Below are 23,101 nucleotides of genomic sequence, written 5' to 3' on the forward strand. Positions count from 1 at the left end.
ACCCCAAGGCAAGCCTCACACACTCGCCTTTACCCCACCCTCCTTTCCCTCTGGTAATTACTGTTGTCTGCATCTATGATATTTTTTGTTTTGTTTGTTTGATTTTTGCTTAATCCCTTTTATAAAAAATTGATACCAGCTTTACTAATTCTGTCTCTGGAGTATGCATATTTTTTTATGTTTTTGAAGTATTCTAAGAGATTAATTATGTAGATTGATAATGAACATCCTTAAAGTTACCTAATTGGTAATATAAAAATTAAAGCAATATAAGTATAATTTCACCTATTGTACTTATACTATACTCTTAATATTTATATCCTAAATACACACATGTATATATGTGTGTATATATAGCCCATATGTATGTAAATATATATATGCATGTATTCTATATAGTGATCACTGAAGAAAAGGTAGAAAAGCATACAAAAAATAGAAGTACAATTCCTGTTAGTTGTTGGAAACATTCTTATAACTTAAATTAGACAGTATAAGTGACTGAAAAGCTAAAAGGTTTAGAGAACTAAGAATTATCATTAGATGATAAAAACTTCTTACATTTATTAAGCATCTTCTTTATGACAGATCTCATCCTATTATTACTTTTGGGAACCAATCTGATTGCTATTATAACTGATAAGGGATAAGGGATATAATTCTTATCTGAAGAGTCAAATGGAGCTTATGTCAAATAAATTCCAAAATGTGCTTTTGTGTTCTAAAGGCTGACTTTCAAAGGTGTGATTTCTGCTACACAGTGAATAAGAAGGAGTTTATCCTGCAAGACAGTACTGGAGTCTCTAGGAGCTGTAGGTCTTCCCCATTTACCAGTTGGCACTTTGGAAGAGTTTTGAGAAAGTGATTTAGTTAGGAGGAGGTGACATAACATTGCCAGTGGAGGTGGACTCACTTCCCTTGATGGGATTAGAGCTTCTCCTAACCTTGGACCTGTGTGGTCAGAGGGTAGGCTTTGCACAGGACGGCACTGCACTGTGTAGTGCATTTGCTTAGCTACTCAGCACTTTCATTAGTATATGTGTTTCTCTCATTTCATAATACATTGGTATGGGTAAGGTGGTTTCCATGGATATGGCCTGTAGACAGTTATGATAATTTGATGATAACCGCGCTGTACAGACCTTGGAAAATAATAAGTTTCTAGAACATATTGTAGTGGGTAATGTTATGATAACATGCTCTGTGTATCAGCTGCATATTTTCTGACATAGCCACACACACCAAAGGGAATGTTTTTTGTTCTCAAACCAGAAAAAAGAAAAAGAAAAAAAGCTAGGGTTTTTTTTTTGTTGTTTTTTTTTTAAATAGCCTTCTATACTACCTAGTTCATTCCTTTATTTAAGAGGAACCTGAAGCCTAGATCCATTTTATACAGAGCACCTATTTCCTTAAAATGATCAGTTCATCAATCAGGATTGAAATGCTCTGTTCATCTATCTATTTGTGTTTGTTAAAGTACAAGTTTTGAATCTGTTCTTATTGATGCAAAATGTTAAATAATGAATTAAGCTGGAATGCCTAAACGTTTTTGTTGTGTTGTGTGTTTTTTTAATCTGAGAGATTTTTCCCCCAGAATGCATTTAGGAGAAATTATTTTGTTATAAAATAAATATTTAGTAAATATAAATGCTCAAAAATAAATACTTAGAGATTTTTAACACTCGTATTCAACAACTGTACTTGAAATTCTCAGATATCCTGAAAGGATTAATATTTACATTTCACTTTAGTATATTCTAAAGGAAACTCATTTCATCATTTTCACAGACATTATCAGCAAAAGGTAGATTTGTGTATATAAACAGATGAGCTCTTTAAAGTGCCTTATGCTGGTGATCAACCACTTAAATATTTTCTTTTAAAATCAGGCCTGAAGTTATGATAATACTTTATAAGCATTCCATGAATCCTGTCCAAATTTTATTATCACACTACTTAAATGTTTCTCTTAGCCTTGATAAATCCATATCTAGAGTACGTTGGTATTTGCAAATGTAGCAAGGATACAGCATAAAGACTGAAAGAAGCTAACCTGTAGCAAAGTCCTTCAAAGATGTCTTGATGAATGATGGCATGACCTTTGATAAATGTGCTTAGGCAATGGCATTCAGCTATTCAGAGATCATGCAGGAGGGGCGGCTTGTATGGTGCCTTTCGGTAGTGGTTATTGTGGGTTTCCTATGCCTGGAAGAGTTTTGGGGATGGATAGACGAGAGAGCATATTCATAACCCTTCCTTCTTAATCTTAATTTTGATACCCTTTAAAGTAAACCTTGATATGTAGATTCTCCTTTTAATATTATTAGATATCCTAAGTTCAGAGATTGGGACTCATTGGAGGAGGTCTTACCTTTTTCCTATATTCACCTACCCCTACTTGAACTTCCTCACTTTATTCTTACTGTGTGTTTAAAGTAGAAGGGAAAATGACAAGATGATAATTCATGAGGGAAAAATGTTGCTTTAATCTAAGTAGAATGTTAATTTCATTTTAAAATTTGCTTCCTCAGCTTTCTTTTCAATATTACAAAGTGGTTCAGTTGTTAGCACATGTAATAAAGGTATACAGGGGTGGGCAAAAGTGGACAAATAATAATAAAAATGCAATAAAAAGTAAATAATAATACAAGAATAAACTGTTTCACATACTTACAACTGTAAACCTACTTTTGCCCAACCCGTACTGTCATTCATTCACATGAGCTGATAATTATTACTGATTTAATAGTGACTCATAATATGCAATTAATAAGCAGCCACATGCCACAGAGCATCACAATAGGCAGGCCTAAATGTTAATGAGAATTTTCTGTGAAAATAATTGCAAGATAGTTATAAAGAGTATTAAAAGTAATCCTTAGAGAGGAACATGAAACCTATACCAAATCTCTGAATTGACATAGATTAGTTGCCTAAATCTTGGCATTATTTCATTAATAGTACATTATATGAGGTGGTGTTTCTGTAAAAATGTATACTTACACACAGGTAGTAATAGACTGAGACTAGGTCTACATTTCAGCGATTGATTGGTCTTGGAAAAAATGCTGAGCAAATAGGCAAATGCTTTTTATATATTAACTCAATAATCCCCACAACAATTACTAAGTTGAAATTGATACTATTATTGTGCTTTTTTATAGGGTACAAAAAACAGACACAAAAATTAAGTATTCGCTATTTTCACAATCCATTGATGAATCTGTCTTCTACTACAATAAAAGAAGCAACTGTTAATACTAATAGCGAACATATATAGGCTTGCTTATATTCTAGGCAGGTGGGATTCAGGACAGACACTCCCACAGGAAAGAATGACCGACCAAGGCTGGGGTCTGCCTTGAGCCAAAAGTAGTGACCCACACCATGTATCACTGTCTGAGGGGCTCTGATGTCCATCTTTCACAGGGTGGAGTCTTCCATGGGTTGCACATATGGTTGCAATGATAACAATCATTTAAAAACAAACAAAACAACTACTTATTGAGCAGCTTATTTGTTAAGGACTATTTTCAACCCTTTATATACATTCTCTCATTTAATCCTCACGACGACTTTCAGAGTTAATTAATAGTTTTCCCATTCTAAAGAAGAAAATATGGAGAGTTTAAATCAGAATTCTCAATGATGGATTATAAATAGGAACATATTGAGTTGGATGAGTCTTTGTTGTGTCCTGTTTAACTAGACACAGTGTTGTTTGTGTAATTGTTAAGAATATGCGCTCTGAAGTCTAAAGCAGGATTCCTGCACCAGCCCTGTTACTCTTAGCTGTAATGACTTTTGCCTTGTTCCATGACTTCCCTGTACCTCAGTTTTCCCATCTATAATATGTGTACAAAAACATAGCTATGGAGAAGGTTATATTTGCAGGTTAAATGAGTTGATATTTATAGAGTATCTGGTATATAGTATGCACTACATAATATTTGCTCTGTTGCTATGATTATTATTTTGTACAAATATTTTAGCAGCTTTGTTGAGATTTTCATAAAAATTATGGTAAATTCATGCTTTTTTGTCATTCATTAGTTGACTTTGTATATTGATCCTATATTTAGTAACTTTACTAAATTATTTTCTGATCCCAGATGTTTTTTTAAGTAAAAAAGCCTTGGATTCATTTTTTGTTCAGAGCTCACATTAACATGTATCAGGTCTACTTTCAAAATATATACATACAACATGTAACCATTACCTTTACCTACCCTATCAAATTCCAAGCCACCACTCTCTGCACGTGTTTATTTCCAAGGTTTTCAGTCTCTGTGCTTACCCTATTATAGTCTGTTCTCAAGAGAATCTATTATCAACTAAGAGTCATTCTTCTCTTTTATATCTATTACAACATTTATTTTCATTCATTTCCTGCTAAAAATAGCTACAACTCTTCCCCCACAGTCGCCCCGAAAACAGCTGAAAATAGTGGTCAGAGTGGCCAACCTAATCTTTGTTCTAATTTTAATAAAAATCACTTTAACATAAAACCTGCAGTTAGTTTCTGTTAAATAATTTTTATCATGATTTGAAAGTGTCCTGCTATTCAGTTTACTCAATTTTTATCTAAGTAGTTGATTTTATCATATTTTTTTAGCATTTATTAATAAGATCATATAGTTTTCTTCTTTTAATATTCTAGAAGGTCATTTTTACATGAACTAAATCCACACTCTATCATGAAGTATTATGTCTTTTAATCCAATGATGGATGGATGACATCTGATTAAATTTTATTTGAAATTTTTACATTTTCCTCAATTTATGAGTGAAATTTGTCTTAATTTGTAATGTTTGGTATTGCCATTTGAAAGAACTCTGATACAAGATTTTTTCCAGTTATTAGAGATTTTTTGTTTTTCCAGCTTTACTGAGATGTAACTGACACAACATTGTGTAAGTTTAAGGTGTATGTGTTGATTCGATAGACTTATATATTGCTAAGTGGTTACTATCCTAAAGTTAGCAAACACCTCCATAGTGCTGCATGATTCCATTTCTTTGGTGTGGTAAGAACATTTAAGATTTAGTCTCTTAGCAACTTTGAAGGTATAATACAGTATCGTTAACTGGATTCACAAGATTTAGGCCAGCTTATTTTATTATTAATTAAGTGGATATCTGTCATTTTTAATTTTTAAGAATTGCTTATATAAAATTGGAATTAAATGTTCTTTTACAGTCAAATAGAAGTCTCTTATAAACCCCATATCACTGCATCTTTTATTTATCAGTGTATGACAGTCTTTTCAATTTCTCCTAGAGTTGTTACTTCACTTTTTCTCCTTTTTTAGTCAACTTTTATAATTTACTTTTATAGTAACTCATCCATTTCATGTAGCTTTTCAGATTTGTCATAAAGTTACATAAAACATACTTACACATTTTAAATACATTTTTAGCTATGATTATATCTTCTTTCTCAATCCTTATATGTAAATTCTTTTTTTTAAATGTTTTTATCAGTTTTAGAAAGAGAGGAAGGGAGATGGAGAGAGAGAGAGAGAAATATTGACGTGAGAGAGAAACATCGATTGGTTGCCTCCCGCATGCACCCCGACAGGGATTGCACCCGAAACCTGGGCATGTGTCCTGACCTGGAAACGAACTGGCGACCCTTCGGGGCAAGGGACAAGGCCCAACCAACTGAGCCACACCAGCCAGGGCCTCTGTGTAAATTACTGATTCACATTCTCTGTCGCTCTCACTTTCTTTTCAGAAGACCAGCTTTTGGTTTTAATTCTAAGTTCTGACTTTGTTTTGAATCTCTCATAGTTTTTGTCTCTGTTAATTTTCACCTTATATTTTGTTTTGCTTAATTTTTATAGCTTTATAGATTTAATTGTGGGTTATTCATTTGAAGTGTTTTTATTCAATAATAAGATAATTTTAACGTATTAATTTCCATGTACCGTCCTACCATGTACACACAGGTAGAACTCTTATATTTTCATGAGAATTACTCCAGTTTGTATCATTGTTCGGTCCTCTGAAGCGTGCTTGTTGGTTTGACTTAAACATTTCCTACGTAGGTTTACAACTCTCCATAAAGAATTTAGAATGCTTAAAAATCAGTATTACTAGATGAATTAAAATAAATATCTGTAAAAATTATATGCCCAGATTATCAAGTTTACTGATTGCTTTTATTTGAATGTCTCTTAATGTTTTTGCAGCCATTGAACAAAAACACACAAATCCCCTGCAGTTAAGCCTTAAAATAAAGCAAATATAATCATGTAGGCATATTTTAAATGTAGTACACAGTATCACATAGCACTTAAGAGCATGGAGCTCTGGAGTTCCCTGTCAAAATTGAAGCCTTGGCTATACATATAGTTGCTATGACCTTGGCCAGGTAATTAGCTTTCTTATATTTTATAAAACATAAAATCGGCACATTGACAGTATCATTTTTTTATGATTTTTGTGAGGATTAAATGAGTTAATGTATGAAAAGCAATTAATAATATAGTTATTGTTTAAAAAAATCTTTTCAATGTATGTTAAAGGATGGATGAACACTCTTGTGTCCAAATAGGGATCTAAAACTTATATTCTGTATACAAGGGTCCTTCTGCTAAACTGAAGTCTAAACCAATAAGCACTGTAGAATAGCTGTCATCTTATTAATGTCATTACTTTTCCCAACAAGCTCAGACTCCAGCTGACACTTGCAGAGCCAGGCCTTTTTAAGATCCACATCTAATTTTTGGCAGGGTTTCCCACTACCGTCAGATTCGATAATTCATGGGGTAGATTTAATTGTCAGAGTTTTAGTTAGTACGGACTAGAAACAGCCTGTTTTTCAGGGTTGGTTTATTTTTGTTGAAGGAAGCTGGGTGTCTGACAATTCTGTTTACCAGTGAATTTATTTCTTGGGTATACTCCTTACAGTTCTTAGGAGTAAGAAAGCGGTCCCCCTGGCCTCACAGTCTTTAAATTCCCACATGAGAATGAAAATTTTGTCTACAATACCAGACTTGTTTGTTAAACATAAAAGAACATAAATCCTCCTGGGTCCCCAGGGGTATGTTAGAGAAAGGGAGTGATCATTATAAACCACTTAGCGCTGTGTGTTGTGTATCATGTTGCCGTGAGAAAGTGATGTTTGATTGGCTCATAAAATAGGTTTAGTAAATCCTTTAAATACTGATGTGAGCAATTGTGCATGCTGGAAATTAATACTTAAGAGTGTCTTATAAGATTACCGTGTCTCCAGTGCAGTCATTTGGGCATGTGCAGATTTCTGCATTTAAGGATGATTATGTTCTGTGATTTCACTTTTCTGGTGAAATGGCTTTATGATCTTCCTTTCATTTGGCTAAAGCTTAATGAATAATCTTCTATCATTGTTTTCTGTCTTCATTTTTTTGATGTTTTGGACTATGTTATAGTATACCAGTCAACCAGTTTGTGCACTGAATTCCATATTCTGCAAATGGCATTCTATCAAAAACTAAAAACAAAACAAAAAAGAAAAAAAACTTCAAATGACTAGGTTTAATGCATTAATCTTTTTCCAACCACAGTATATTCTCAACAAGTCAAAAAGAAATATGGTATCAAGTGGCAATGGCTTTTGTTCTTTTTGATTTTGAAGTCTTGGTAGCACCAATAAGGCTTGCGGATACTTTACAAGTAGATCTACATTTGGTGCATTTTACATGATATTGAATAAGATTTAAGTTTAAAAAAGCTATTTTTGTAACTATATTCTTTAGCAAGAGGATTTACTGTTTTGATTAAGAGACAAAACTAAATCTTAGTAAACAATGATATTACTAATAATTTTAAGTTCCATAGACATCGAAACAATTATTGGGTAAAAATTAATGCTAGAATAATTGGGTGACATATGGTACCACTTCTGAAAAGAAAAATCTTAAATGCCCAATTTGATATAAAACAATTAGTAGTATATGTTAAGTTCTACTGTTTTATACAGAAAGGACATAGTACTTTTTTGGATGTTCATTTCATTTAACCTTCATGGAATGAAAAACCATGTAGTTTTTTAAAGCACTGTGATAAATGTATGTGCCAGACTTGTATGAGCATGTAGGAATTAATTGCCAGCTGTCTACCTGCAAATGCAGAAATTGTTACAAAGATTAGTGTGTGGTGTGTTTTTTAATGGCATCAAATTCAGTAGAAAATCTCCATGAAAAAGTAACACTGTATGTGTCCCTCCCCTCTTATTTGTAGGACAGTGATTTTTATATCAGGATATAAAAATCCACAGGGGTGGGGGCAGCAAGACTTTAAGACTTTAAGACTTATTTGTTCCTTAATAAATTCTTAACATTTATAATCCAGATATTTCCATGTATGGTTAAAAACTCCTTTTAAATTTACTCCGGTAAAATAGTTATGTGGGTTGTTAGTTTTAGGTTTGTTCCATATGCCATTCTTTTCTCTTTAAATGCTTCTATTAGGACGATTTTGAAAATATTGGGAAGATAATCTTTGGCACTGTGTGTGTCACCCAACCAGTTTATTGCACGTGACTTCATAATTGCCAAGTCTCTGCTCTTTCGTCATTGGCCAGCTCTGCTATGGTGAATAGTCTCCCTTAGTTCTGTGCCGTTGCTCACAGTGGTTTTCCTCTTGTTTCCCTATTGCTCCTTTTCAGGATGTTTTTGTTAAGGGATCTTTTCTTTCTACCCTCACGTGAAATGTTTTTTCCTGGCATTCCTTCAATATGTGATGATTCTGTCTATGTTCCTTCCTTATTGAAAACTCATGGCTGTACCTCATAGGCTACAAGGGTGGCAAACTCAGATGCCTACATGGACAATTAATGTAAATAAACGAAGATCTGGGTATTTAAAAAACAAAAACAAAACAGCATAGAAAGTAGATGGAGATTTTTAAACTAGAAAGAGCATGTCCTTTCTAAAGCTATTTCCCTTTGGTTTCACCCTTGCTCTGGAGGAATGGAGGCTCAGTGTTCATTCCTTCATTAACCAAACACTGATATGGTGTTTACTATGTGCTCGGCATGTAGGTGCTGGGGATAAGACAGTAAATTAAAACAAAGATAGCTCCTCTCCTGGAGCTGACACCAATTCTGGAGCCCTCATGGTCACACTAGGGATAATGATTTTTACTATTACCTGATTTTCAAATTTAGACAAAAGCCAGAAATCCAGATATTTTTAGTGAAATTCCACTTTTTTAAATGCTGTGTTAAATTTTTGAAGAAACGTACTTCCTGTTAAAACTGTGCTTACCTCTTTGCAACATTAGCCTACAAAATAATATTCAAACATCTGATTCTGAAATACTTTCTCACCTACACCTATTTTTCCAGCTTGATCTCCATTTACTTCTTTGTTTCCCGTCCTCTATTCACAACTGGCCATGCCTGGCCCCTTCTTTCGTCTATTACATCTTATGTATTGTACTTCTCGCTAGAATGCATTTCCATTTCCCCCCTTTCCAGCCCTAGTCAATCACTACTCATTGACAGCCTAAATGTTTCTTTGTAAACTGACCTTAATCTCACTGTATAGAATTACTTCTACTCTGCCAGTATTCCACAGTATTTCCTACAGTCTCTCATTAGAGCACTCACCAAAATCTTTTATAGACTCTGAGCCCAAAGAAGCTATAATTTCATCTTTGTATCCTGAGAGTCTAGCACAGCACTTTACACCAAGTCAGTGCTTCCTATATACTTGTCGAATGATTGACCAGGCCTGAAATCTGGCTCTCTGCAGGCTAGCAGTGGTGGAAACCTGCCTCAGATAGGCATGCAACGAACAGATACTCTATGAATAGAAGCTTTGTTTCACAAGTAAGCAATCTTGATACAAAAATCACCCTTTGATTTAAAATGGTAGTTACCAACTTCTGTACCAGGTATGTCTGAAATACGTACTGAGGTCTATTCTACCCAACTGCTCTTTTACCCCTGACCCCACTCCTCCCTGATCCCACCACACACATACAGCACAGTTCCTGGAATGGCTGTATTGGCTGGCTAATGCATTTGTAATTTATAACCCCAGACTTGTCATATGACATAGCAGAAATAACCTCTCCCCTTCATCTTCGAGTTTTCTTATTTATTGCTTTCAGACTCCCAAGGTTATATGAAAAGGTAGGTGTGGGGTGGGGGGAACAATGCAGGGTAGAGTTGAGGAGCAAACTTTACTGGGTGGCAGCTGAGTGTCAACCAAGCTTTCGGCACTACGCATGTGTTGTTCCATTATTCCTTCCTTAAAAGGAATGTAGATATCCCTATGAGTTAGGTAGCGTTATCCTCAATTTCAGGACCAAGAAAATGAGGCTGAAACAGGTGAAGTTACATGCCACAGGAGAATTCTCGATACTTCTTTAGGACAAAGATTTATAAGTAGAAATGGTTCATTGCAAACATTGTCCTTTTTTAAACAATTTTTTCTTTTGTAAGTTCAATACTGCACAAAATACATTATTTTTAATTGTATGGTAGGTACTGAAATTAGTCTTTTTAAAAGAAAATTTACCAATAGTTTTCAGCCATGTCAGGGTTCCCTTTTAACAAAAATTCTGCAATGTCCTGTTTAGTATTCTGAAGAACAATTCATATTTATGTGTGCAGTCATTTTAAAAAGAAATATAATGGCCTACATGTTATATAAATTGATATAACAGTAATTTATATTAAAATAATTCATTTAAATACATAAATACACATGCACAATTATACTAGAAAAGGAAGTAAATATTTGCATCTTCTTAGTAGAATCATTGTGATAATGACAGCTATTAATATAAACTAATGTGGATATGTATAATCATTTTAACTTTGAATCAAATAGTTATAAGCAGTGTACCTGTTACTGACATGTTTTTCCAAAATAGTAAGTAATTTCTTGGAAAAGTTCCAAAGCATTGAAACTTTCTTCTAGTTATTTGATAGTTGAATTTCTGGAAATTAGCTTAAATTAAAACTGTGAAACATATCTGTGTTTATAAGTAAGACAATATTATATTCCAGACTAAGATGAACAATAAAGAGAATCATGTATGTGAATGTCCAGTGAAGTCCTTGGAAAGCATGGAGAACATGGAGCTAATACTCATTTTTGGGACTTTCCGTTGTTGAGCATCCATGGACTTTGCCTGCCATGTTTCATATGCCCTCCTGATCCCCAGCCATTGAGACAACCTAAAATGCCTGTACATTTTAGGCATCTGAAACATTCTCCAAAAGAGCAATACTTCTCTCAATGATTACCACTGCTCTAAACCTTCCAAACCAGTTAGCATTTGTTTTAGAAAATTGATCCTTTATTTCTTATGTTTAAGATTCTCTGTGTAGTGCAAAATAAAATGTAAGTATGTAAAAACTGATTCCTTTCTTCAGTGATTTAGCAGCCTAAGTAAGAAGATGGGTCACTTATGTGTGCATATATATGTATATTTACTATTGAAACTATGTTTTTTATCAAAAATAGATAACAGTGAGCTGAGAGCATCCAGAAAGGGCTCACAGAGCAGTAGAGTACAAAGTGAGATTTGAAAGATGTGTCTATAACAGCAATTTTCAACCAGTGTGTGCAGCAAGAATTTTTAAAACATGCAATGCCTGACTATTTAGTCAGGGGCATTGACCTCTTTTCCCTTAGAGTGTCCTATTAAAAAATGACAACAGCCAACACAACAATAGCTGTCTGGTGGATGAATCAAAGTTATACTTACCTTTTGTCAGATCAGCAAAACATATATTTTTTGGTGTGGCGCAGAATTTTAGTAATTAGTTCATGTGCACCATGAGATGAAAAGGGTTGATAGTTGCTGGTCTATAATTAAATGGTTCTGGAGAAGCTTGCATCACAGATGAGTAAAGGGAGCCCACGAGCCCGACTGGCATGAAAGAGTTAGTCAGAAAGTAATAGGCAGTAATCACAGGAATTAAGATTGGAGTAAGGCTATCATGTCCAAATGGAAATGAAACTGAATAATTCATGAATTGAATGTCAGAGATGGTTACTTTATACAAAATATTGAATGTTTTGAGATAGCTATTTAATGAATTTGGAGTTCATTAATAGTAAAGTGAGAGAACTGAGAATAAAAGACTCGTATTCAGTTGGCATGCATTTTCAGTGTATCTCTCTTTTTTTGGAATAGTTGATTTTATTTTACCCAGTTAAATCTGGGATGAACTCATAGCTGTGGCCAAAAGATTGACTGCACCCCAGACATGAATTGCCAGAATGACAGGTCATGACTTTGTGTCTCTCTTCTCTTTTCCTCTTTGCAGGTATGATTTTGTAGAAGTTGAGGACCCCAGTGATGGAACTGTATTAGGGCGCTGGTGTGGTTCTGGGACTGTGCCAGGAAAACAGATTTCTAAAGGAAATCAAATCAGGATAAGATTTGTATCTGATGAATATTTCCCTTCTGAACCGGGGTTCTGCATCCACTACAACATTGTCATGCCAGTAAGTACCACTTAGAGATCCGCTTATTCAATTAGGTCAGTTATTTGCTTCCTTTTTCCCCCCTTTAAACAGAAGAATCAGGCAAAACAAAAACATGTCTGTAGCTTGATTTTTGAAAAAATAAATGTCACTCTAGTTATCACACTTTGAATTTCAAAACAGATCATTATCCATGTTAAATAATCTTATCAGTAAATGAAATAAAATATGTTTTGTACAACATTTAGAAGACCATAACAAACCCATCACCACCAAACCCACTCACTGGTATTTCAGTGTTGAGAAATTACATAGGGTACTTGGAATTAGTGTATTTATTCTATTATCACTTAGGGATCACCATCCAAATTTGGACAATAGAAAGTCTTCCTGAATTAATTTTAAATATGGTCATATTAAATAATAAAATATGTTTTAGTTTTCTAGTGTTTTTGTGACCTTTTCTTATATGATAATCTTTTGCATTTTGCTAAACGATACTCTTGCTTTAAAGATGTAAAATTTCAAGCTTATACAGTTTCTGACGGTTCTCATTTTTAAATTCATATATATTTTTTGATATGAATACATTGCAAAGGTAGAAAGCCTGCACTATCTGACATTAATGCCATTTTAATAAAATTTATATCTAGAATTGCCTAAAAGTCCATCTTTTATGTGATATTTTACTTTTTTCTTCCCATTAGGGTGGCAACATAGTTTTCTGCACACACCAATATTTCTGTTTTAGTTGTGTTGTTTACAAAAATGTACATAACATACTTCTTTTCATCTTATTCTAGAGTAAACTTATTAGATATAATTATTTTTCCAAATCAATGTTTTAGTAAAATGGGTTTTAAAAAGTAGTTAGCTCAGTTTTTCTACTTATCTTAATATTTATTTTGATTGAATACTATTTATGACCTTTTGTGCTCCCCCCATAGCAAAAAAGGTTTTGAAATTCTCACTGTAATTTAAAAAATCTATTTATTCTGATTATAATTGTTGTATTTTTAGTTGCTTCGTGATTGCTTGTACCCTTTATTTTACGTATTATTTCAAACATTTGTATCTATTTGTTTCACTGCAACAGAAATATTGAAAATCCTTTTTATTTTTATCACATTCTGCTTATAATAGTAATTCAGAAGTACTTACACAAATATGATGTCATCTAGTATAACTTTTAAATATGATCAATTATAGTGTGGTGATTGCAGAGGGACAGGGGTGGGTGAAAATGGAAAAAGGCATAGAGTAGATAAATGGTGATGGAAAAGATAAAATTAAATAAATAAAAATTGGTACATTGGGAACACAACATGGTGTGGGCTACATGCATTAGCGTGTGGATTCTTGGATATAAATGCTATGCATTCAGCCAGCTAGCAATTCATGAGAATTAATGAGTCAAACCAGAAAATATGGAATCAATACCTAACTTTATATATTATAATTATATTGCAATGTTAGCAAAGATGTCCCTTTTTGATTGCCCAAACTCAGGTCTGTGGAATATTATTTTATTTTTATTTTTTAAATATATTTTTATTGATTTCAGAGAGATGAAAGGATAGGTAGAGAGAGAGAGATAGAAACATCAATGATGAGAGAGTGATTGATCAGCTGCCTCCTGCACACCCCCGACTGGGGATCGAGCCCGCAACCCGGGCATGTGCCCTGACCGGGAATCGAACCCCGATCGCCTGGATCCTAGGTTGACGCTCAACCGCTGAGCCATGCCTGGCCTGCTGTGGAATATTATTTAAGCAACTAAGAAATTTAGGTATTGTTTAATATAGAACCAAAAAGGCAACAGTAAAACCCAAACTGAAGTTTAAAAATAATAATTTATTCACTTATCAACAGTAGAGTCATTTATTTTGTACAACTGAAGTTAAGGGAAATATCTCTAAAATATATGCTATAAATTACATTGTGAATCTTGATCAATGTCCTTACATAGAGTACTTAAAATATTCATATTTCTATGCCATAATGAAATACTTTTGCCAGGAATGTAGATTTTCTACCATTTCCTTTGTTAATTTCCAAAACTTTTCTTAATATTTTAATTTAAATTTAATAATTTAAATTATAAAAGTAGTCATAGTAGACAAAGACTTAAAAAACACACACACTATTTGTAGGAAATACTTTGATAATGTGATTATTTGTTTGAATAAAGCCATTAAAAATCTTTTTAAAACATTTTCACAGTATCCTGCTTCACAAAGTTTATGTAAAGGTTTACTGAAATCTCAGATGGCCTTGAGAGTCATTGCTATAGTTGTAGAGTCCACATTTTCAGTTTGGGTTTTAGCACATCTAATGCCCTTAAATATTCAAATAAAAACAATTAAATTTTACTATAAAACATAATGGTAGGTCTTGTATCACAGCAAATATTTAATTTACCCAAAACCTGTAATAAAAAGAAATTTGAAACTGAGATTTTTGTATTTTAAATAAACTAGTCTTTTCCCATTATATTAGTTTAAGTGTGTAAAAGTAACAATCTATTATCATGTTATAGAATAAGACATGAAAACTAAAAACTAAAATGTATATATGCTGACACCAAAGGTGGTTCTTATCTGATTTTATGACCACATGGATTATCTGGTATGTAATCCAAGGAGTTGTATGAATTAAATAAAATATATAAAGATAAAAACACAGTCATTTAAAGTGCCTCCATCAGCTCTAGGCGCAATATAGGTTCTGAATAAATGCTGGAATGTTAAGTTGATCATACAACTCACTCACCCCAGCTTAACTCACAGAAGATTCACTGACACTGTTAATCCGTAAGTGTATGCCAGAGTCATGGGCCTTGAGATGAGATAAAGAACCACAAGGATCTGGGGCAAGCACTACCCATCCTCCAGTAAGCAGGGCCCTGCCACCTGGTTTTGACCTGTTACCAGAGATTTACTGAGACTACGCCGGACACTGTCAACATCTGAGAGACTTTAGGTGAAACATCTATCACTGATAATGTCATTAAAATTAAATTCAGTACATTTGTAAATAGTTATTCAAATTGTTTGATAAATTGTAAATATGGACTTTGGTGGGCTGAGAATTGACATTCTCTTGGCATCTACGGAACCATGTTTTGCATGACAACTAAGTTGACTTGTGATGGGCTGCAGAAAATGGAGAAATAGCATAGGGGACCTTATATTAATGGAAAATAGTAGGCTCTGGACTGGAAAAAAACAGAGAACATGACAACTAGGGTCCTACATTGCCTACTAAGTGTGACTTGGTGATTTTAAATTGCCAGATTGCTTTCTGGGGTGATTATTATATATGAATTTTACAATCTCATGAGCTTTCATTCTTTGGAGTTTAAACTGACGTTGACAGTTTATCTGCCATTTCTTCACCTATCCTTTGTCTTGGTTCCATGTATCAATCTCTCCTCCCACACAACCACAGCCAGTCTACATTCAATAGCTGCCCACAGAAAGAACAAGATTTGATGGGTGAAAATTTGAAAAGTAATTATGCTTTCAAGCCTTGCAAGGTGTTTTGAGTTACCACTGTGTATTGCTAAATGAAGTTCCTTCCTCCCCCCCACTCCTTCCAATGTTATTACTAGAAGGGCAGCAATCCATCAATCTTATCTGTGTATCAATGAATGAAAGCCTAAGGAAAGAAAGTTTGCCTTTTTGAGAAGAGATTTAAAAGTTCTTGTGTCATTTGCTCAGGGGCAAGTGCCCTTCCAAGCCCCCTCCCTCCGCCCATCATCTCTGATACCTTTGATACTTTTTTTTTTGTTTTGTTAAGGATGAACTTCATACTTAGCACACCCAGTTCCCCAGAGGCAATGGTCTCAATGCAAACCCATCACTGAAAAATAGGACATTAGGGGCCACTGGCCACAATGGTTTCTTAAATGTAATGATAAAAATGATATTAACCAAAGTCTTTAGCTGACTATTAACTTCCTACTTTAGGTTATCAAATGCCTAGTACAATGCTGGACACATTGCAGCTGTTCATTAATATCTCATAGATAATCTGTTGTTCTCCTTACAATTGTCTAAACCCAAGTGGAGCTACACTAACTACTCATTTACTATGTTACCTTTGTTGCTGTTGCACAATACTGATGATGCATAAACTAAAAAATTGAAGAATCACATATTCTCCTGGTCCTGATATATTAAGCTATATTACCAAGAACACAATCTTGCCCTACTTAAAGAACTGAACTTTTTTCTTTTTTAATTTTGTTTTGTTTTGTTTGGATGATGAGTGGACCATCCAGATATCTAGGCTACTTAAAGAAATTTTAGTACATCCTTATGACATTATAACTATTAATGTGTATAATCATCTTTACCTGCTTTTTATAATTTACTGAATACTTTGCATCTATTCATACATAGAAAAAAGACTTTGAGTTTAGTCACTTTTTTTCCTGGGATAATTATGGAGAAAGTTGATTTTAATATTTCTTATATTTTACAAGTAAGTAAAATAACTGCAGCCTTCTTTGGGAGCATGAATGTGTATTTGATTCTAGTCAGCCTTTAAGGCTCTGTGGTTCTGATTACCATACATTAGTTAAAATTCTCAGAAACAGTTTTTGCTGCGCATGTTGCCATCAGAAGTTATGTTCACCTTCTTAAAATGATTTACTCACTTTTTCCCCCTAAACTAATGAATGAAAGCATATAGTTAAATATGGGGTTACTTATTATTTTGAAAAAAAAAGTGACACTGATCTAATTTTGAGAGATTGTTTATATATTTTATATATAGATATAATTTCCTCTGTAATGTTATAATTTCAGTATCATTTCCTTAATTACCAAGACATAAATAAAATGCATCCTTCAATTTTACTATTTTAGGTTGATGTTATAGGCTAAGTTTTATTTTAGAAAAAAACTTTAACATATGATGTTTACATGAAATTATAACTAGTATTTTGTAGCTAAAAAATAGTGCTAGATTTACTACATAAATTAAAAATTTTAGCATTTTAAAACTATTTTTAAGAATTATTTATGGGAATATATACACACACACACACATACACACACACATATGTGCGTGTGTGTGTGTATATATATATATATATATACATATATATATATATATATTCCCAAGTTGTGCCCCATTAATAAATAATGAAAAATAAATTCATGTAAGTTGATGCCAAATGATAGATATTCAGCTTTTATTTTTGTGCATAAGGAGTTAATAATGTCTTTGATTTTTTTTCTTCATGCTAAAAGAGAAAAAAAAAGGCCTGGTAGATTAGCAGTGAGAGATTGTTTGGGAAGAAATGAAGCAAAACTGAAATAAAACAGTGCAAGCTTGTTTCTGTTTGGAGGCCACACACATTGAGAGCCCAGCAGATCTCTTAGAAAGAAAAGAAAATTTCTTGTTTAATTTTGGAGTAATTTATAATAGATTGTGTATGTTTTACTCTGTGTACTGTAGCATAAGCACCATTATTTAAGAATGTTAAGAAACCTACAAAGGCTGAAAAAATAATATTTTTTCTTCTAGTATCAAAAAACTATATTAGAAGTTTTATTTTTTAAAAATCAGCCTTAATGTAAAAAATATTACATATTTTTGTTGGACAATTACTTCAAAAAACTATGCTTATTTTTGAAATAAAATGTACATATTTAAAGTTTTATTCTTTAAATGTAGAACTATTCTTCTTGAGTATAATATTACTTATGATTATATATCTTTTTAAATGGTTATATGATTTGAGGATTTTATCTTCCTCCCTCCAATCTGGTTAACATTTTGAAGGATGATTAAACTACCACCAATTTCTTTTAAAAGGGGTTTATTGAATATTATATTTTAAAGAGTTTTAATCTAAGCTTTCTGATCAAAAGTAATAACATAATATTTTAAACAATTTATTTACTATTATTTTCCAGTTAGTGAACGGATCAGTTTAGATTAGGTGCAATGGATGTTATAGCTACTGTACCAATCGACTCCATGTATTTTTATCTTTTCTTTATTACCTGAAAAGGGGAGTGTAAGGTGATGAATGAACTGATGACTGACTCATAACAATCCAGTGAAACTCATCTTCTTTTAAATTGCTTCCAAATTTGTTCTATTATTTTTCTAATTGTACTCTTTCTTTTTTAATATGTATAATCAGTGACACTTGTTTGAGTATCACATATTTTTAATTCTTATTAGTAAAATTATTTATATATTTAACCTAGAGAGAGATGAAATGATACTGGAGAATGCTATGTAAGTACTGTAGCTACTTTATAACCCCAACTATGTGTTTTCCTTAATAGTGATTTTGTAAATGACTTGTCCATAGTTAAGCCAGTGCCTGCCAGTGTGCACTGGAGAAGGGTGTATGGTTTCTGTAGGGGAGGCCTACAAGGACACTTGATGCCTGAGGTGCCATTAAGGAATGCATGACTGATTGCCAAAGTAGTTATTAATTATGCAGGATACAGAGAACAAAGCAGCTCAGTGAATATAGAAGTTGGAGGGAGAAAGGAGGAGGGAGGATATTTTTTCCATCCCTTCTAGTGTTTGCCAGGTTATTTTACTGTTAATATCATGTAAAGAAAAGTCTTAACTGAAGGCCAAATTTGCTTTTATGTTCAGGTTAAAAAAAATTCCAAGTAACGCTCACACGAGGCATCAAATTTATTGGTTTACTTTCTTGAGGGGGGGGGGGGAATGGCATGTCTGGAATAAAAATACCAAGAGCAATATTAAAACACTAATCCTGTAGGGGGGGAAAAAAAATCAGTGTCAAAATGTACTCAAGGCTTTTTAAAAAAACTGTAAATCTTTGTAACATATTGCACTTTATTGCAATATTACTATACTAAACTGATTTTAGCAAGTGAAAATTTAGGTTTAAACCTTTAAAAATAAAGTTTTATTTACCTTAAAATAGAATTAAGAAAAAAAATAGTTCTTAGGATTTTTTCGTAGTATTTAAAGAATGGAAGAAGTATTTCAAGTACTGTATGTAGGTACTATAGCCTGAAACACTTTTCGAATGATCAGATTTTTATTAAAATACACAATGTATATTTATGTATATTTATGCATGAAGTATTGAGATGACATTTTATTGCATCAAAGAAATTATACAATTGCTGCCGAGACTAAACTCTTACTTGGCAAAAAACTATTTAATATATTTTTCCATTTAACTTCTAACCCATGGACACATTGCTCTCTTTCATGTGAAGATCATGGTCTCTATTCCATTTCTCCTGAGCCTTTTTGTTCCAGTTAATCCCCAGCTATCTAAGAAAGAATTCCACCTGGCATGATTTGCTGTTAGAAAGAAAAAGGCCGTTGGTATTACTGCTGGAATGGTAAAAGGCAGACAGACCACTTTAAGTTGATATATACATGGAGGTCGTAAATAAGAATTTAAACAAATTGGAGGCTTGATGTTTGATTAATTCATATTTTATATCTAAAGCCACAAAGACTTAAAACCTTAGAGTTAATATGAGAAACTAAAACCAATGGAGAGAATTGTTCCCCAGAAGTTTGTTTGTTGCAATTTAAAATGACAAAAGAATACTTTTCCTTCAATAATCTCCATCCATTTTTGTTGTTGTTGTTAATTCTTTCAACATTTGTTGAAGAATATTTGATGAGTTAGTTTGTTGTGAAAAAATTCAGACATATTTGGCGTTGCCCTGAGTGTCTATGAACTTACCTGTTTTGGAGAGAAAAAAAAATATATATATATATACATCTATAAATACAGTCTATGAGTAAGTGTCATATAAGTGGTTTGGAAAGATTTTGAGTAGGAAGCAAGGCAATTGTTGAGAGCAGGAGGAGGTCGTAACTCTTAGATTAAAGAAAAAAACAAGCGATCAAACAAACAAAAGCCCTGGGAGTTACCTAGTATAAATTTGATATCATATATATTATAAAAATCTCTCAAGAGCTTATTAAAAATGCATATTATCAGATGTCAGAGATTATGATTCTCTTGGTCTGGAGTAGTGCCCAGTTATCTGCATTTCATCAAACGTTCTTGGAGATGTTGATACAGAACGTTCCTACATTGAATTAGAATTTGCTCTAAACTATAAACTGAGCAAGATGAGGAGAGTTTTACTATAAGATGTTGGGGAAATATTTTTCATATTCAAACAAACATGAATATTTTATGGAACAGATTGGAGACTCTGCATGCCTATTTAACAGCTAACATACCCATGTGTTCCCTATTTGTCAGTTTTGCCAAAAGAGTGGGACTTTCTCACAGAATCAGATGGATAGATTTCAATTTTTAGTACTTGCATTTATTGTACCGACTTTTCTAAGCTATATATTAAAGCCTATCAATTTTGTCAACTGTCAGTATCTGTTACACGTGGAACTAGGATAAATGACAATCTGCCTTCTTGTCTAGTTCAACGCCAAGCTTGTCTGATAATTCACAGATGGCATAGTTCCAGCATCGAGGCACAGTTCTAGGCTAGATATTCATTCCTTCTACAGCGTGATAAGACACTATTAGCAAAACAAGACAGTTCCAACCATCCAGAAATATTATTTCATTCTCTTCACACTCCTTTGTTGTTTTGTTTTGTTTTTTGTCAGAATTATAATTGCACATAGTTTAAAAAGCCAATATTTCTTAGGCTTACAAAAATAGCATTTGCCCCTACTTTCCCCTGCCCAGACTATTTTCCTACTCCTTGGAGGTGATCAATTCCAGTTCTGTTCATCCATTCTTTCAGACTTGACTTTTGTACCTGCAGATAACATGCTTTTGTTACTTCTTGGTTCTTAGGTTGTAAAATTATCTGTGAACCTCGTTCACCACACTCTCTGGAAGGTGAGGCTTCCACTTTCTGTCATCCTCCTGCCTTTGTCAAACCTGCAGACACTGCCCATCACCCCATCCTCTGTTAGATCCTAATTATATCAAGACCATGTTTATTGTGTACATGATGGTGGCCTTGCGATCATTTTTCACAGCTGAGCCATGCAGTAGACTATGACTGCATTTCCTTTCCTGACCTTTTTTGGGTTTGTTTTTCCTACAGCTGTGGTGTGTTTTTTGGGTTTTTTTTTTGGTTGGCTTTGCTTTATATGTTTATACATTTATATATATTTATCACTGATTCATCCCCATTCCTCAGACTGTGTGAATCACCTCTCAAAACAGTCAGACAACATTAGGTTTTGTAATAATTTCATCTTCCAGAGGAACTTTCTGGTGAAACAATCTGGTCATCTTTGATTTGGACTGATTGCCTTAGCTGTCATCCTCAGGACCTCCCTCTGTCATTATCTTGAGTGTTTATTTCCTTTGCACTTTTCTTGCATTCACCCCTTGTTGACAGGATTTTTTGTCTTCCTCTCTCTTCTTTTACTTCCTTGTTTGGGGAGAGAGTAAAATCCTCATAAACTCACTGAGATAAAGGAGCATCAGAGATAAAAATTTTGTGACCTTACATAACTAAACATACTTTTACTTAACCCTAAAACTTCAATGAGTACTGGCTAAGTCCAGAATTCTAGCTAGCCACTTAAAAAGCTGACCAGACATTTTGTGCATGGGATGGGCCTTGCTGACCATGGTCTTTACTGTATATGAGCTGACCAGGGCAATTCCTTTAAAACCCCTTGATTTCTTTAATCTTATCTAAGAGAACTGGCCACCAGTTCTCTAAAATGAGAGCTGAGTGGATTAGGACTGAGAGCCTCGGCATTAAGTATAAAACTCCACCTCCTCCATGCCCCTGTATTCAGAATAATATCACCACTCCCAATTCACTTGGGTTCCCCAGTCCTTAAATCCTCAATTTTATTCTATTCAGGGAAGAAATCAGTAAAAGTCAGTCTTTTGCCACAGTGGGAAATAGATTTGGGGTGTCTGAACACTTCATAATTTTCAACCAGTCCTCCTGTTTTTAGCCCCATTGTCATCCTCAGGTCCATAGGTACCTGCTGTCACCAGGCCCTCGAGCCTTTTGGTTGTTCTTTCTTGTAAATCAGGTTGCTTCTTGGCTTTGCCCCCTGCTGAACTTTGTCAGGTCCACCGATTCAATGACTACATATCCACCTGCTTTTCATTTTCCAAAATTTTATCACTGTTGTCTCTCTTCCAATTTTCTTTGGCCTTAAAGGACTATGCATTTTAGAAATATATATTTTTAGAATCAATCATTTTGGGAGAGAACAGAGCTAAAATGACCATCTTTTCATTTGTTTCCATTATTCATATAGCAGTGTCCTTATTAAAGGCTGAATTTATATTTGATTTTAAAAATATGCAGATGCTTTGCACAATAATTGAGGACATAGTACAGTTGTCCCCCTTATTCACGTAAGATACTTCCCAAGACCCCAGTGGGTACCTGAAACTGCAGACAGCAGGAGCCCTATATACTATGTATCTTCTGCTATATACATACCTGTGATAAAACTTAACTTTATAACTTAGGCATAGTAGTAGATTAGCAACAATAACTAATAATAGAACAGAACAAATATAACAATTATTGTAATAAAAGTTATGTGGATGTTGTCTCCCCGTCTCTCTCTCCCTCAAAATATCTTCCTGCATCGCACGTACAGCATGGATGCTGGACAAAGGGAGGGTTCGCATCCCAGGCAGAGCACCACGAGATTTCCTCATGCTA

The 23,101-nt window shown here is 33.7% G+C and overlaps 1 protein-coding gene across 5 annotated transcripts in view; it reads left to right on the top strand.

The window, feature by feature from the left end:
- PDGFC (platelet derived growth factor C) overlaps positions 1 to 23,101 on the top strand; it is a 162,511-nt gene that overhangs the window by 101,192 nt on the left and 38,218 nt on the right. For all 5 annotated transcript variants that reach the window (XM_081134464.1, XM_081134463.1, XM_081134460.1 and 2 more), the window contains one exon: positions 12,278 to 12,458. In XM_081134464.1, coding sequence (XP_080990590.1) covers positions 12,278 to 12,458 — 181 coding nt within the window. The remainder of the gene's footprint in view (positions 1 to 12,277; positions 12,459 to 23,101) is intronic.

The sequence above is a fragment of the Miniopterus schreibersii genome (genome assembly GCF_964146895.1).
Source record: "Miniopterus schreibersii genome assembly, chromosome: 4".
Classification (NCBI taxonomy): Eukaryota; Metazoa; Chordata; class Mammalia; order Chiroptera; family Miniopteridae; genus Miniopterus; species Miniopterus schreibersii.